The sequence below is a fragment of the Hemisphaericaspora subhashii genome (genome assembly GCF_019202705.1).
Source record: "Hemisphaericaspora subhashii strain CBS 10753 chromosome Unknown scaffold64, whole genome shotgun sequence".
Lineage (NCBI taxonomy): Eukaryota > Fungi > Ascomycota > Pichiomycetes > Serinales > Debaryomycetaceae > Hemisphaericaspora > Hemisphaericaspora subhashii.
Genome location: NW_026057232.1, coordinates 27,970 through 42,343, shown reverse-complemented (window position 1 = coordinate 42,343; position 14,374 = coordinate 27,970). Strand labels below are relative to the sequence as shown.

Sequence of the window (14,374 nt, the reverse complement as noted above, 5' to 3'; positions counted from 1 at the left end):
AAAGAAATATAATGGCACCAGCACGAAACAGCGGCGACCTGTCTTCGCATTCGTCAGACTCTGAACCCGTAGAAGGTGGATTCCTTGTAAATGATCCCGAATATTCCAGACAAAGAAGATCCAGAAGAATATCAAGCAGAAATGTTTCATATAAAGAAGAAGACGATAACGAAAGTGATTATGATGCAGACACGTATGCTAATGTATCCACACCCATCAAAAAGAGAAACACGCGTTCTGCGACGCGTAGTACGAGTAGCAAGAAAAGAAAGGTTAAAGAAGAGGAAACAGATGAAGATGAAAATGATTCAGATTTCGTTGTTGATCTTGAAGCAGAGGAGGGAATTAGTTCCGAAGAGGATGAGGTGCTGATACTTGCTATTGCTGAAGTAGCTAGGGATGGTTCTTCTTCGAATTTGGCGATTTCGTTATCTGATGATGAACTCCCACTTGCGATGCGAGATCGCCCGGAGGATGAAGAAAGTGGTAGTAGTAGTAATCGCAGACGAACTACCAGTCGTAGCGCTAAGAGAAAATCTACTCCTAAGAAGAAGAAAGCACCTAAGGTAAAAGTTCCATATTTTACGCGTATTACAGAGAGATTATATGAGCATCATCCTGAATTGAAAGAAGTGTTCCCTCATCTAGCAACATGTGAGAAGATCAAAGTAGAAAGAGCTGAGCATCCTCCAGGAATGACAATCAGACTCTTGCCTTTCCAACTTGAAGGTTTAAATTGGTTAATCAAGCAAGAAGATGGCGAATTTCAAGGAGGTATATTGGCAGATGAAATGGGGATGGGTAAGACGATTCAAACAATTGCACTTTTTATGCAAGATCGATCAAAGAGGCCCAATTTGGTTGTGGGTCCAACTGTTGCCCTTATGCAATGGAAAAATGAGATTGAAAAGCATACTGATCCAGGAATGTTAAAGGTTCTTCTTTATCATGGAGCAAATCGAAGTAATGATCCCGAAGAATTATCTAAGTATGATGTTATTCTCACATCTTATTCGGTATTAGAATCGGTTTTCAGAAAACAAAATTATGGGTTTAAGAGAAAAGGTGGATTAGTTAAAGAACCTTCACCTTTGCATACTATGGAATTTTATCGAATTATTCTTGATGAAGCACATAATATTAAAGATAGGGCTTCAAATACTTCCAAAGCAGCTAATGCCTTATTAGCCCAAAAGAGATGGTGTTTAACAGGTACGCCTTTACAAAATAGAATTGGTGAAATGTATTCCTTAATTCGATACATGAAGATTGAACCATTTTCACAATATTTCTGTACGAAATGTGAATGTACCAGTTCACACTGGCAATTTAGTGATTGGAGACATTGTGACAATCAGAAATGTAGACATTCTTTGATGCAACATACTTCATTTTTTAATCATTTCTTATTAAAGAACATCCAGAAATATGGGGTAGAGGGACTTGGTTTAACCAGTTTTCAAAACCTTAGATTACTTTTGGACAATATTATGTTAAGAAGGACTAAGCTTGAAAGAGCAGATGATTTAGGGTTACCTCCAAGAATTGTTGAAATTAGACGTGATAGGTTTAATGAAGAGGAAAAAGATTTATATACTTCACTTTATAGTGATTCCAAGAGAAAATTCAATGATTATGTTGCCGAGGGGGTTGTTTTGAATAATTATGCCAATATTTTCACTTTGATTACCAGAATGAGACAATTGGCAGATCATCCAGATTTGGTACTTAAAAGAGTAGGGTCCAATGCTATAACAGACAATATCGAGGGCGTTATCATGTGTCAATTATGTGACGATGAAGCGGAAGAACCAATAGAATCTAAGTGTCATCATCGATTTTGTAGAATGTGTGCCCAGGAATATGTGGAGTCATTCATGGCCGACAGCAGTAAACTACAATGTCCTGTTTGCCATATTGGTCTTTCAATAGATTTGGAACAACCAGCAATTGAAGTGGATGAGGAGCTTTTCACAAAAGCATCCATTGTGAATAGGATTAAAATGGGAGCTCATGGCGGTGAATGGAGATCATCTACTAAAATCGAAGGATTAGTTGAAGAGTTATATAAACTTCGATCAGATAAACATACTATCAAATCAATTGTATTTTCACAATTCACATCGATGTTAGATTTAATAGAATGGAGATTGAAGCGGGCTGGTTTCCAAACTGTCAAATTACAAGGTTCGATGTCGCCACAACAGCGAGATAATACAATCAGATATTTTATGGAGAATACAGAAGTTGAGGTTTTCCTAGTATCATTGAAGGCAGGTGGGGTTGCACTTAATCTTTGTGAAGCATCTCAAGTATTCTTAATGGATCCATGGTGGAATCCAAGTGTTGAATGGCAATCTATGGATAGAGTGCATAGAATTGGTCAACGTAGACCAATTCGAATAACTAGGTTTTGTATTGAAGATAGTATTGAACTGAAAATTATAGAATTACAAGAAAAGAAAGCAAATATGATCAATGCAACAATTAATCAAGATGATGCTGCTATTAGTAAGTTGACGCCTGATGATTTACAGTTTTTGTTTACCAATTAAGTTGATGTCTTAAATAGGGTTGTTTTAGTTATAATTTGGAAATGTCTCTTTGCACCCAATAATGTCGTTTTATTTAATGTCGCATAGTGACTCATTAATTCTTTTACGGCGCGCTTAATTTAATTTGCCCATTGATAAGAATTCAGTCATTTTCTCTATCACTCATTAGAAAAACTAATTCCGGTTAAAGGCTGGAGAAATTGAAAAATGTGAAAAATTTCAGTTTCAAAAAATTTCTCTCTTCCATCTCTTCTTCTTCTTCTCTTCTTCTTCTTCAATTGACAATAAACAAATACGAAGATGTCTGATTTCTGGCAAAGTTATTTGGACAATCCTACATTGTCTGTATTACCCCATGACTATTTAAAACCTGCTAATAACAAGTCAGTTGAAGGCTCTTATTCTTTTGAACTTCCCGCTAAAACCGATTTCATCACTGGATTATCAGTATTTGCTGCTTTAGTTTTCAGATTGACTGGTGACGAAGATATTGTAATTGCTACTGACTCCGAACAAGATCCAACTGAATTTATAATTAGATTGAATTTAACACCTGAAATTTCATTTAAAGATCTTGTAAATAAAATCACCGATGAATATCAAACCAATCAGAAGAATATTAATTATAAATCATTATCTGAGGTCTCTCATGCCATTAAAGAAGCTAAGAAATTGGAAGAATATCCTGGCTTATTCAGATTGTCGTACCAACACTCCAATCCTCACCAACAATTGAGTACTTCTGTCGAAGGGTCTATTCGCGATTTAGCCGTTTTCACCGATGGCCACAAATTTACAATTTTCTATAATGCCTTATTATATTCTCATGAGAGAATTTCTACATTTGGTGAACAATTCGTCCAATATATTGGGGCTGTTGATGCTCAACCAGAAGTTGTGATAACAAAGGTTAGTTTAATTACTGAGTCTCAAAAGAAGCAATTACCTGACCCAACTATAGACTTAGATTGGTCTGGGTATAGAGGTGCTATTCAAGATATCTTTATGAGAAATGCTGAAGCTCATCCTGAAAGACCATGTGTTGTGGAAACAGAATCTTTCATGGACTCAAATTCAAAGACTCGTACTTTTACTTATCAACAAATCAACCAAGCTTCTAACATTGTCGGGAATTACTTGAAAGAAACCGGAATTAAGAAAGGGGACATTGCTATGATTTATGCTTATCGTGGTGTTGATTTAATGATTGCCGTTTTGGGTGTTTTAAAAACTGGTGCTACATTTTCAGTCATTGATCCTGCATATCCTCCAGCCAGACAAAACATTTATTTATCGGTTGCAAAACCAAGAGCTTTAATTGGATTAGAAAAGGCAGGGACTTTGGATCAATTGGTAGTTGATTATATCAAGAATGAATTAGATGTCATCACCACTATCCCACAATTAAAGATCAATGATGATGCATCACTTGTAGGTGGTGTTATTGGAGGTGAATCTCAAGATTGTTTGGCTTCTTTTGAAAAGTTTAAAGATCAACCAACTGGTGTCATTGTTGGCCCAGATTCTAATCCAACTTTATCATTCACTTCTGGTTCTGAAGGTATTCCAAAGGGTGTTTTAGGTCGTCACTTTTCTTTAGCATATTATTTCCCTTGGATGGCAAAGAGATTCGGATTATCAGAAAATGATAAATTTACTATGCTTTCAGGTATTGCACACGACCCAATTCAAAGAGATATGTTTACTCCATTATTCTTGGGTGCGCAATTATTAGTTCCAACTGCTGATGATATTGGTACTCCTGGTAAATTGGCTGATTGGATGGCAAAATATGGTGCTACCGTTACACATTTAACTCCAGCCATGGGTCAATTATTAAGTGCACAAGCAAGTACTCCTATCCCAACCTTACATCATGCGTTCTTTGTGGGGGATATCTTAACAAAGAGAGATTGTTTAAGATTACAAAGTTTAGCAGAAAATGTTGCAATTGTTAATATGTATGGTACTACAGAAACCCAAAGAGCAGTTTCTTATTTCGAAATCAAAAGTAGAAAAGATGATCCTATGTATTTGAAGAACTTGAAAGATGTTATGCCAGCTGGTACAGGTATGCATAATGTTCAATTATTAGTTGTGAATAGACATGATACATCCCAGACTTGTGGTGTTGGTGAAGTTGGTGAAATCTACGTAAGAGCAGCTGGTTTAGCTGAAGGATATCGTGGTTTACCTGATTTAAATGCTGCAAAGTTCATTACTAATTGGTATGTTGATCCATTCCAATGGGTCAAGAAAGATCAAGAAAACAAGAAGCCAGAAGAAGCATCTTGGAGAGAACAAGGCTGGTTTGGTCCAAGAGATAGAATGTACAGATCTGGTGATTTGGGTCGTTATTTACCAGACGGTAACGTTGAATGTTGTGGTAGAGCTGATGATCAAGTTAAGATTAGAGGATTCAGAATCGAATTAGGTGAAATTGATACTCATTTATCCCAACATCCATTAGTTAGAGAGAATGTTACCTTAGTAAGAAGAGATAAGAATGAAGAAGCAACTTTAGTTTCCTATATCGTTCCAAAGGATTCTCCAGACTTAGAATCTTTCAAGTCAGAATTTGATGAATCTGCTGAAGAAGCCAATGATCCAATTGTGAAGGGATTAGTTGCATACAGAGAATTAATTAAAGACATTAAGGCTTACTTGAAGAAAAAATTAGCCTCTTATGCAATTCCTACGATTATTGTTCCATTAGTTAAATTACCGTTAAATCCTAATGGTAAGGTTGACAAGCCAAAATTACCATTCCCAGATACCGTTCAACTAGCTGCTGTTTCTAGATTAAGTACATCTGCCAAGGATGCAGAAGCTGCTGAACAGGAAGAACTTACTAGATTGGAAGAAATTATTAGAGATTTATGGTTTGATGTCTTACCTAATCGTCCAGCAACCATTTCCAAACAAGATTCATTCTTTGACTTGGGAGGTCATTCTATTTTGGGTACTCGTATGATTTTCGAATTAAGAAAGAAATTAAATGTTGAAATTCCATTGGGTGTTATTTTCAAGAATCCAACTGTTGAACAATTCGCTAAAGAAGTTGAAAAACTTATTCAAGGAGGTCAAGATTTCCAATTAGCAGATGGAGCTCATGAAGAAGCCGCAGCCCCAGCTCAAAAGCCAGAGATTAGTTATGCTAAAGATGCTGTATTGTTATCGCAATCGGAACTTTTACCTTCTTACCCATCATTAGAGAAATTGGATACTTCTAAGACCATTAATGTTTTCGTTACTGGTGCCACCGGGTTCTTGGGTTCATTTATTGTTCGTGATTTATTAACAGCTCGTTCCAAAATTGATGTCAAGATTTTTGCCCATGTCAGAGCTTCTAGTCGTGAAGCAGGATTAGAAAGATTACGTCAAACAGGTACTACATATGGTATTTGGGATGAAAAATGGGTCGATAAGATTGAAATTGTCCTTGGGGATTTATCTAAGAAACATTTTGGTTTACCTGAAGATGAATGGAAACAATTGACTAATACAATTGATGTAATTATCCATAATGGTGCCTTTGTCCATTGGGTTTATCCATATTCTCAATTACGTGATGCTAATGTTATTGGAACAATCAATGTCTTAAATATGGCCGGTGAAGGAAAGGCTAAGAACTTTTCATTTGTTTCTTCAACTTCTGCAATTGATACTGATTATTATGTTAATTTATCTGATGAATTATTGGCAAGAAACAAAAGTGGTATTTCTGAAGATGATCAATTGGCTGGATCTGCAAGAGGATTAGGCACTGGATATGGTCAATCTAAATGGGCTGCTGAATTCATCATTAGACGTGCTGGTGAACGTGGTTTAAGAGGATGTATTACCAGACCAGGTTATGTGACTGGTTTCTCCAAGACTGGTGCTTCTAATACCGATGATTTCTTATTGAGAATGCTTAAAGGTTCAGCAGAATTGGGATTATATCCAGATATTACCAATCATGTTAACATGGTTCCAGTTGATCATGTTGCAAGAGTAGTTACTTCAACTGCATTACATCCACCAAAAGATTCTGAATTGGCTGTTGCTCATGTAACTGGACATCCAAGAATTCAATTCAATGATTTCTTAGGATGTTTGCAATCTTATGGATATGAGATCAAACTGGCCGATTATCCAGTTTGGACTACTGCATTGGAAAGATTTGTGGTTGCTGAATCAAAAGAATCGGCGTTATTCCCATTGTTACATTTTGTTTTGGATAATTTACCACAAGATACCAAAGCTCCAGAACTTGATGACACAAATGCTGTTACTTCATTGAGATTAGATACAGAATGGTCAGGTGAAGACGTGAGTGCAGGTAAAGGAGTTGATGCTGATCAAACTGGTATCTACATTAGTTATTTGATCAAGATTGGATTTTTACCAAAACCAACAGGTAAAGGTGAAAAAGAATTGCCAGAAATTGAATTAAGTGAAGAGACTTTAGCATTAATTGAAAGAGGTGCTGGTGGACGTGGGTCTGCTGCTAAGTAGACCGGGAGGTTTCTATAAATAGTTTTTAGTATTTCGTAGTAAGTATAAATTTATACGTGTAAAATAATAATATTATTCTTTTGGGATCTTGATTCAGTAGAAAAAAACATTCTTAGCGAGAAATAATACTTCAAACCTAAATTCCACCACATTAATAAAAAAAGGGTCACCTTAAGGTAGAAAGTCATTCTAAACAAATCTACTAAATATATTGACGTCATTATGAGATATGATATCTTCAATTTCAAATGCTGAACAAAATCAGGAACCTCGAGCTCATAATATAATGCAACGACAACTATCATCCCCAGTACAACTACCACCAATGAGTGCGAATCATCAACATCAACCAGACGAAGACTATTGTGACCCACATGGTATAGATCTGATTCCAGAGGACAAAGACATCTTGGAAAATGAGCTCGGCGATTATAGTCCTGTTGCAAAGAATTCTTCAGATGTCACAATAAGAAATGACAACCACGACAATCATCCCCATGACAACGACCGCACTACTCAACAACAACGTCGTCCATCAGTTACAGAACGAGTAACGTCTCCATATCCAATGCGAGCCGGGTCTTTTCCCGAGAGTGCTTCTATGATCCTTGAACATCAGAATAACAATCAAGAAATGGTGGCGCCTATTATGTCAAGTGCATCCCAGCCACCTTCTGATTTTGCCACTGGTGGGATAGGGATACGGGCAATATCGGCAGCTGGAACTAATCAAAATAACAAATTATTTTCCAAAAAACAATGGAATCAGAATGTGATGAAGGGCGATTTACCAATCAATGCATCTGGGACTAATCTAAATGTTTTCCTAAGAGGTGATAGAAGACATTCATTAAGTCCAACTATGAATGAATTATTGACTAGTCCGAAATATAAATCGATTGATTCTGGCACTAGTGGAAGTGCTTCTAATAAAGGAAGCCCCAGAGGGAATCTTAAATCAAATAGTTCATCTACGAGTATTCCGAAAGCTACAGCTACTAGTGCAAGTGACAAGAAGAGATTGGTTGATCAATTTTATAATGCAAATGTCAAACCTAGCACCAGTAGTAGTCGAGGGAGTAGTAGTCTAGATTTATCTAGTATGTTTCGAAATGCCAATAATGACATGGCACTGTTGCCGGTTACAGGCGAAAGTAAGCTACGATATCAGGCTAGTGGGGATACATCTAGCGAAATGACGGAGAATTCGAGTAATGAAACAGAATCAACTATGAGTGGAAAATTAAATGATGAATCATTTGTTAATATTCTAAATGAAGGAGGGTTTAAGTTTAATTATGATTCAAGTCGATTAATGCAAGATGAAGAATTGATGAATTATTTATTGAATATAGATACTATGCTTGATTCAAATCCAGAAGATAGTTTAAAACCTTTTGAACAATTAGGCAGTATAATGTCAGGAATATCGGAAAAGATTCTGATTAAATCCACCCTGGAAATAACAAACCCAGATAACAATAATAAAATAGGCACATCTCTTGATGAGTTAGAAGGATTACTGAATTATCTTGACAATTTAAAATCACAAACTCAACAATTAATGACCCATTTGATTGAAAATAGAACATCAATCAGCAAAAAATATCAAAATGAAATCAATGAAAACATTAATCGAATGAGTCAAGTTTCTGCCCAATTAGAAGGATTAGAGAACAAATTAAATCTGATTAAAGATAAAATAACCGAACAAAAAGCCGTTATATCTCATGAAATGATGGAAAGATTAGATTTATTAGAACGAGTTAATCGACAAATGCAAGTATATTCTAAAGAAAGTTCAAGTCGGAAGTTTATGCAAGTGAATATTACGATTGCTGTCTTTATCTTGGTTTTTGGTATTTATTATGGATATAGTAAGGGATAGGGGTAGCGATCGATGTTTTGTTTTGGTGTTTTCCGCGGAAAAGTAATGCGGTATCTCCATAGTATAGAAAACGAATAGGTCAAGGGAAAAGCTGTTTGTGACTCCGGCAAAGTCTCCTAAATGGGCTTGAGTGGGTTTTAGTGTAACATTCTTTTTACTACGAAATTTATTTGGGGGGAAATTTTGTTCGCGCAAACGGAAGATGACACTTACACTAAATCAGCAACTTGAAAATGAGAGATAGACAGAAGCCATCTTGCACTAGCAGGAGAGATGTGGGTTTTACGATATCCTCCTAGTGTTTTGTCTTTTAATTAAACTCACAGGGAACGGTTTGACACATTTTGATTATTATTTAAATTGACTGCAAAAAAAAGCAACAATGTAACGTTGTGGTAAAAATGCGCTTTTCTCGTTAGGCTCGTGGATACTACATAAAGCTAGTTGTTATACTGTACATCGAACAAATCATGTAACAATTGAATGCGTTTATAGAATATTTATTAAATAATAATATTATTATTCAATATACACACACATAAATTTGTATATAACACTACATCTATTCTTGTCACGTGGAATTGTGTATCTAAAGTGGCTTATTGCAAAAATCCCGGTCTTTGTGTGTTTGATTTTGCTTCCCTCTCCTTTTGAAAAAAAGTCGTCAATTGCATCGGCTATTCAAGCCCATCCAAGTACTAAGCCTGATGATAGAGTTGGGGGAAGGTTATTTGTTTTAATTACACGGCCATTTTTTCAATTATGAGTAATCTTGCTTATGGGGTTTTTGAGGTACAACTTTGAATTTTTTTTTGTATGTGTGTGGATTGCGCAATTTTTTACAGAGCTCTCGTAAAATAAATTTGACATAACGGTTGAAGGCTTTTGTCCCAAGAAAAATTTATTCGTTCGTTTGACAGTTCAGTTCTTGTACTATTGAGGTTGTTTGAGTAGGTCATTTGATGTGATGTGATAGTTCTAATAAACTGCAATACTGTAGCAGTTACTGAACCAGGTGGCATTTCACAGGCATCTAAAACTGCGGAAATTTATTTCCGAAATCTTGCATAAAGTTTGTGGGATATTTTTAACTTTTTTAAACAAACGGTTATTTTATGCCAAAGTACACGACCATTTTAAACAATTTGACTTCGATTTTGTCTTATTTTCGCAATTTTGATTTTACATTCTTCTACTTTTGACTTTACCTTCAATTAAATGAAATCTTTCCGAGATATGAGATTTTAAGATTAAAGAAGATACTTTACTTTTACTTCAATTTCCAGTTTTAAGGATCCTTCTTCTATTTTTCTTTTCTTTAAAGGAACTGTATCTATAAGTTTTACCCACTAAAATTCACTGACCAGCTTTATTTGGGAGATTAGGCAAAATTATTTACAACCAAATTCCATTTACAACCACACATTCGTTTTATATATTTTTGTTATAGCACATAGAAAGCTTAGGATAGATTGACAACCAATTACAACCATATACATATAGTACATAACATCTATTCAACTACCCCGGAACCGAACATTTTGATATATTAGATAAGTTCCCAAGTTCGTAACCAACAACCAATTTCCACGTTACATATTTAGAGTTCGGAAAGAGTATAGGATTCTGCGTCAGTCATCGTCTAAGAGTCCAATCAACAAATTGTTCCCATCTGGCCTGATTTAGAAACCGTTGAATAAGCCTTGCTTTAAAGTCACTACCACCTTTATTTACTACCTAAATCTTGTTTGTTTGTTTTACAGCTGTCAACCAAGAAAAAAATAATAAGGGCGAATTGTTAACATAGCAACTTGAAGAGAGAGACAGACAATAAAACCGTAATTTTTATTGAAGTATCTTCTAGAAAAGAAATCATTATTCAGAACAATCAATTGTCAAAATATTATAAATTATTATAAATAGATAAACAATAGATTTGTTAAGAGACAACGGGAAAAAGAAAAGACCAAGAGATAGAAAAAAACCGTTGTGTAATCTTAAAAAATAAATTAATTAAATTATAATCACACTTTCAACTGCCACAGCAACATCATCACCATTATTACATTCATCTCAGATTATTATTAATAATAAAATCTATTTCCGTTAACATAAGCCAATCAATCATACAACTCCTCATCATCCCCCAAGAAAAGAATTTTTTTAAAATAAAATAATATAATAATATAACGTTTTTTTGAATTATTATTATTTTTTTTTTGCTTAGATTTAAAACAGAAATTTATAAAAACCATATTTAAGTTGTGGAAAAAGAAAAAGATTACCGTTGGGAATATTTTTGCTTTTTCATCTGATTATAATAGTGACCAAGTTTGATTTATAATAATTCATATTTCATCCAGACATTTTTAACCCTATTTCATTTTTCAAAACTCATCTCATTTTGGAAGTTTGTATCATTTTGAGTATCATTTGAGGGGTTATCGAAAAAACGAGAAGGCCAAGGAAAAAAAGATCCAAACTACCTCATCACTCATCATCATTCTTGCATTTAAAAGAACAATAGACTTGTATTCATTTGCATATACACCTACTGCAAGATATTTATATAGACATGGTTGAAGTATTATCACTAGTATCACATCCGTCTAGGATACCCAATACAAAATCCAGAAAGTTCTTTCAAAAATTTCGAGATTTGGTTCATTATTTAATTCAAAAGGCAAATGCAGAAACTGATTCAAATCATCCTATTGTCATTATAATATCTCAAGAAGATAACAGATCTACCTCATCATTAGATTTACTTTTATTTAATGAGAAGTTATTATTATTACGATATTATTTTGGCCATTTGAATTTAATCGTTTGTAATGAGTCAGTTACTCTGAAACATTTAGAAGCACCAATAGAACAAGTTACACATTTGATTACTAATAGAATATCCCGAGTTGAAACTTGGACCGGAACAGGACCAAATCCAATAAATGACAAATATAATACAACCACAACTGTTCATAATGCCCATCTGCATCATGATAATCATCAAAATAGTAATAACATTCATCCTCATAATAATAGTAATAGCATAGGCTTTGTACCGCCAAAAGTATCTGGTATTATCCCTACCATGACATATATATTAAGCAACAACTGTACAAAAGCCGGAAGCACATTTAACACCCTAACTCATTTCAAAGACCTTATTCTCGATGAAATCAATATGATTGAATTATTATCAAATCATGACCCAAGTCATTTATCCCAATTATGTCATGCCGTTGGAAATTGGGCATTCCCTGCACATGAATTAACCAATGATGATTTAGTATATTGTGCATATTTAATGATTCATTATGCATTGCAACAAATTGATCCTAATCAATATCCCGGATTGAAATTTCTTAATAAGAATGAGTTATTGGGGATGATATTTATGGTACGAGATACTTATAAGAATGGGAATCCATTTCATAATTTCCGTCATGCTGTTGATGTCCTTCAAGCTTGTTTTCATTTCTTGGTTAGATTGGGATGTTTACCCAAATTTAAATATTTGACTACTGATCCTGAAGTGGAAATCGAAGAACAAGAACCAACAGATGGTTCAGTTGAAGATCTTCAGACTGAATTGGTTGTTGCTGAGAATATTAATGGAAGTGATGATGACAAGAAAGAACCATGTTTGAATCCATTACAAACTTTGGGATTATTGATTGCTGCATTAGGACATGATGTTGGACATCCTGGGGTAACTAATTTATTTATGATTAAGAATGGTGCACCAGTTTCATTAATTTTCAATGATAGATCAGTATTAGAATCCTATCATTCATCAGTATTTATTAATAAGATATTACGAGTGAATTGGCCAAGTTTATTAACTACCAAAACCGATGAAGAATCAGGACTAACTATTAGAGAATTGATCATCTCATCAATATTGGCAACTGATATGGGAGAACATTTTGAATATATTCATAGATTAAAGAATTTGACTACTCATCATGATGAATCGATTAATTACAGTAGTAAAGTGAAATTAATTGCTTCGTTATTAATCAAATGTGCTGATATTTCTAATGTAACTCGACCCTTACGAGTTTCTGCTCAATGGGCATTGGTATTAGCAAGAGAATTTGATGAAGTTGCATTATTGGATTCTAAATTAAATGAAGGGAAAGAAATTGATTTTAATTCAGAAATTTCTTATAATCATGTTGCTCATGATTTAAATGATATCTTAAAGATTAATCCATGTTTACATAAGGGGCAAATATTTTTTATTAATACATTTGCTGAGAATTTATTTAATAATATTGCAGAATTATTACCAGAATTGAGATATACTTGTGATATAATTAAAGAGAATAAGGAATTTTGGTTGGCTAGAAATAATTAAGAACTTACACGTTTATAATTACACTTGGTAACTCTATTTAATGAGGTTACTAATTATTTTGTATTTTTATTGTTGTTGTTTTATTGAACTTTATAGAATGTGTATAATTACATATACAAATATACATACATAAATATCGCATTGTAATGTAATCATTAGAAATAAATTTAAGCTGTAGATTATTACTGCAAAAATTCTTAACGTAGATTTTGGATTGACAGAGTTTTTTGTGTTCCTAGAAACGGTTGTTGCTAAGGTACACCAAATTTATCTGAACAAGAAAAAAAAACATTAATACAGGGGAGGGAATTCGGTGATGCCTGAGGCTGCTGAATTATACAGTAAGATACATTAAACAATGAAACCTGGATCTAATTGATAAGTAAGATCTGGATATAATCCAAAACATTATTGAATAATCAATCTCTCTCTTATAATGATTAATTAATTAAGTTGAAATTTAAGGATTAACTTTTTAGCCTGCATAAAACGAAAAATAGTACGGGCTCCAATTCTATCAAATAGCTTTCGATTGAAGCATTGAAAGAGACGCTGTGAGAATTGGACAACAGGAAGACAGAGATATACGCATAAGTAAGGCTTAGTGACACAGCCATTGCCATTTGGATTTATAGAAAGATAATAATAATTCCATGGGCAATTGAGTTTGTAAATGACTTAGAAACTTTAAAGTCTTTTTTTTTTGTGGCATCTCATCAGATTTCATAAAGGGCAAAGATAGGCCATGCACTTCGCTTCTTCTGCTCTTCGCTCTTCGCACTCCGTACTAATTGTCCAGGTCCCAGTAGTCCCTTTCTTTCCGTACCAAAGAAAAAAAAAATCTCCATTTCTCTTTTCTTATTCTTCTTTTTCTTCTTCCTCTTTATCCCACACACACAATTTCATTTTTCCATCGACATCCATCTCAAATACAATACCGTTTCTTTTGGTGAAAGGACACATACACATATACATCCCATACTATATATTCTAGGAATCAAACCCGTTATTACTCAAAATTACGATTCCTTTTTACCACCCTCCCACATTACACACATCCTCAGATCT

The 14,374-nt window shown here is 34.3% G+C and overlaps 4 protein-coding genes across 4 annotated transcripts; all 4 read left to right on the top strand. All coding sequences in view use genetic code 12, as the record gives it.

Annotated features, from left to right (window-relative positions):
- Nucleotides 1-11: 11 nt before the first annotated feature.
- On the top strand, nucleotides 12-2,555 carry RAD16 (DNA repair protein; the record flags this gene model as incomplete). The annotated part of the gene is made up of 1 exon (XM_049405537.1): nucleotides 12-2,555. The coding sequence occupies one exon, from the start codon at nucleotides 12-14 to the stop codon at nucleotides 2,553-2,555; it is 2,544 nt and encodes an 847-aa protein (XP_049264856.1).
- A 300-nt stretch (nucleotides 2,556-2,855) lies between these two features.
- LYS2 (L-aminoadipate-semialdehyde dehydrogenase) lies at nucleotides 2,856-7,055 on the top strand (the record flags this gene model as incomplete). The annotated part of the gene is made up of 1 exon (XM_049405536.1): nucleotides 2,856-7,055. The coding sequence occupies one exon, from the start codon at nucleotides 2,856-2,858 to the stop codon at nucleotides 7,053-7,055; it is 4,200 nt and encodes a 1,399-aa protein (XP_049264855.1).
- Nucleotides 7,056-7,284: 229 nt separating this feature from the next.
- Nucleotides 7,285-8,943, top strand: J8A68_001847 (uncharacterized protein; the record flags this gene model as incomplete). The annotated part of the gene is made up of 1 exon (XM_049405535.1): nucleotides 7,285-8,943. One exon carries the CDS (start codon nucleotides 7,285-7,287, stop codon nucleotides 8,941-8,943), a length of 1,659 nt encoding a protein of 552 aa, XP_049264854.1.
- A 2,575-nt stretch (nucleotides 8,944-11,518) lies between these two features.
- On the top strand, nucleotides 11,519-13,306 carry PDE2 (3',5'-cyclic-nucleotide phosphodiesterase; the record flags this gene model as incomplete). The annotated part of the gene is made up of 1 exon (XM_049405533.1): nucleotides 11,519-13,306. One exon carries the CDS (start codon nucleotides 11,519-11,521, stop codon nucleotides 13,304-13,306), a length of 1,788 nt encoding a protein of 595 aa, XP_049264853.1.
- Between the last annotated feature and the right edge of the window lie 1,068 nt (nucleotides 13,307-14,374).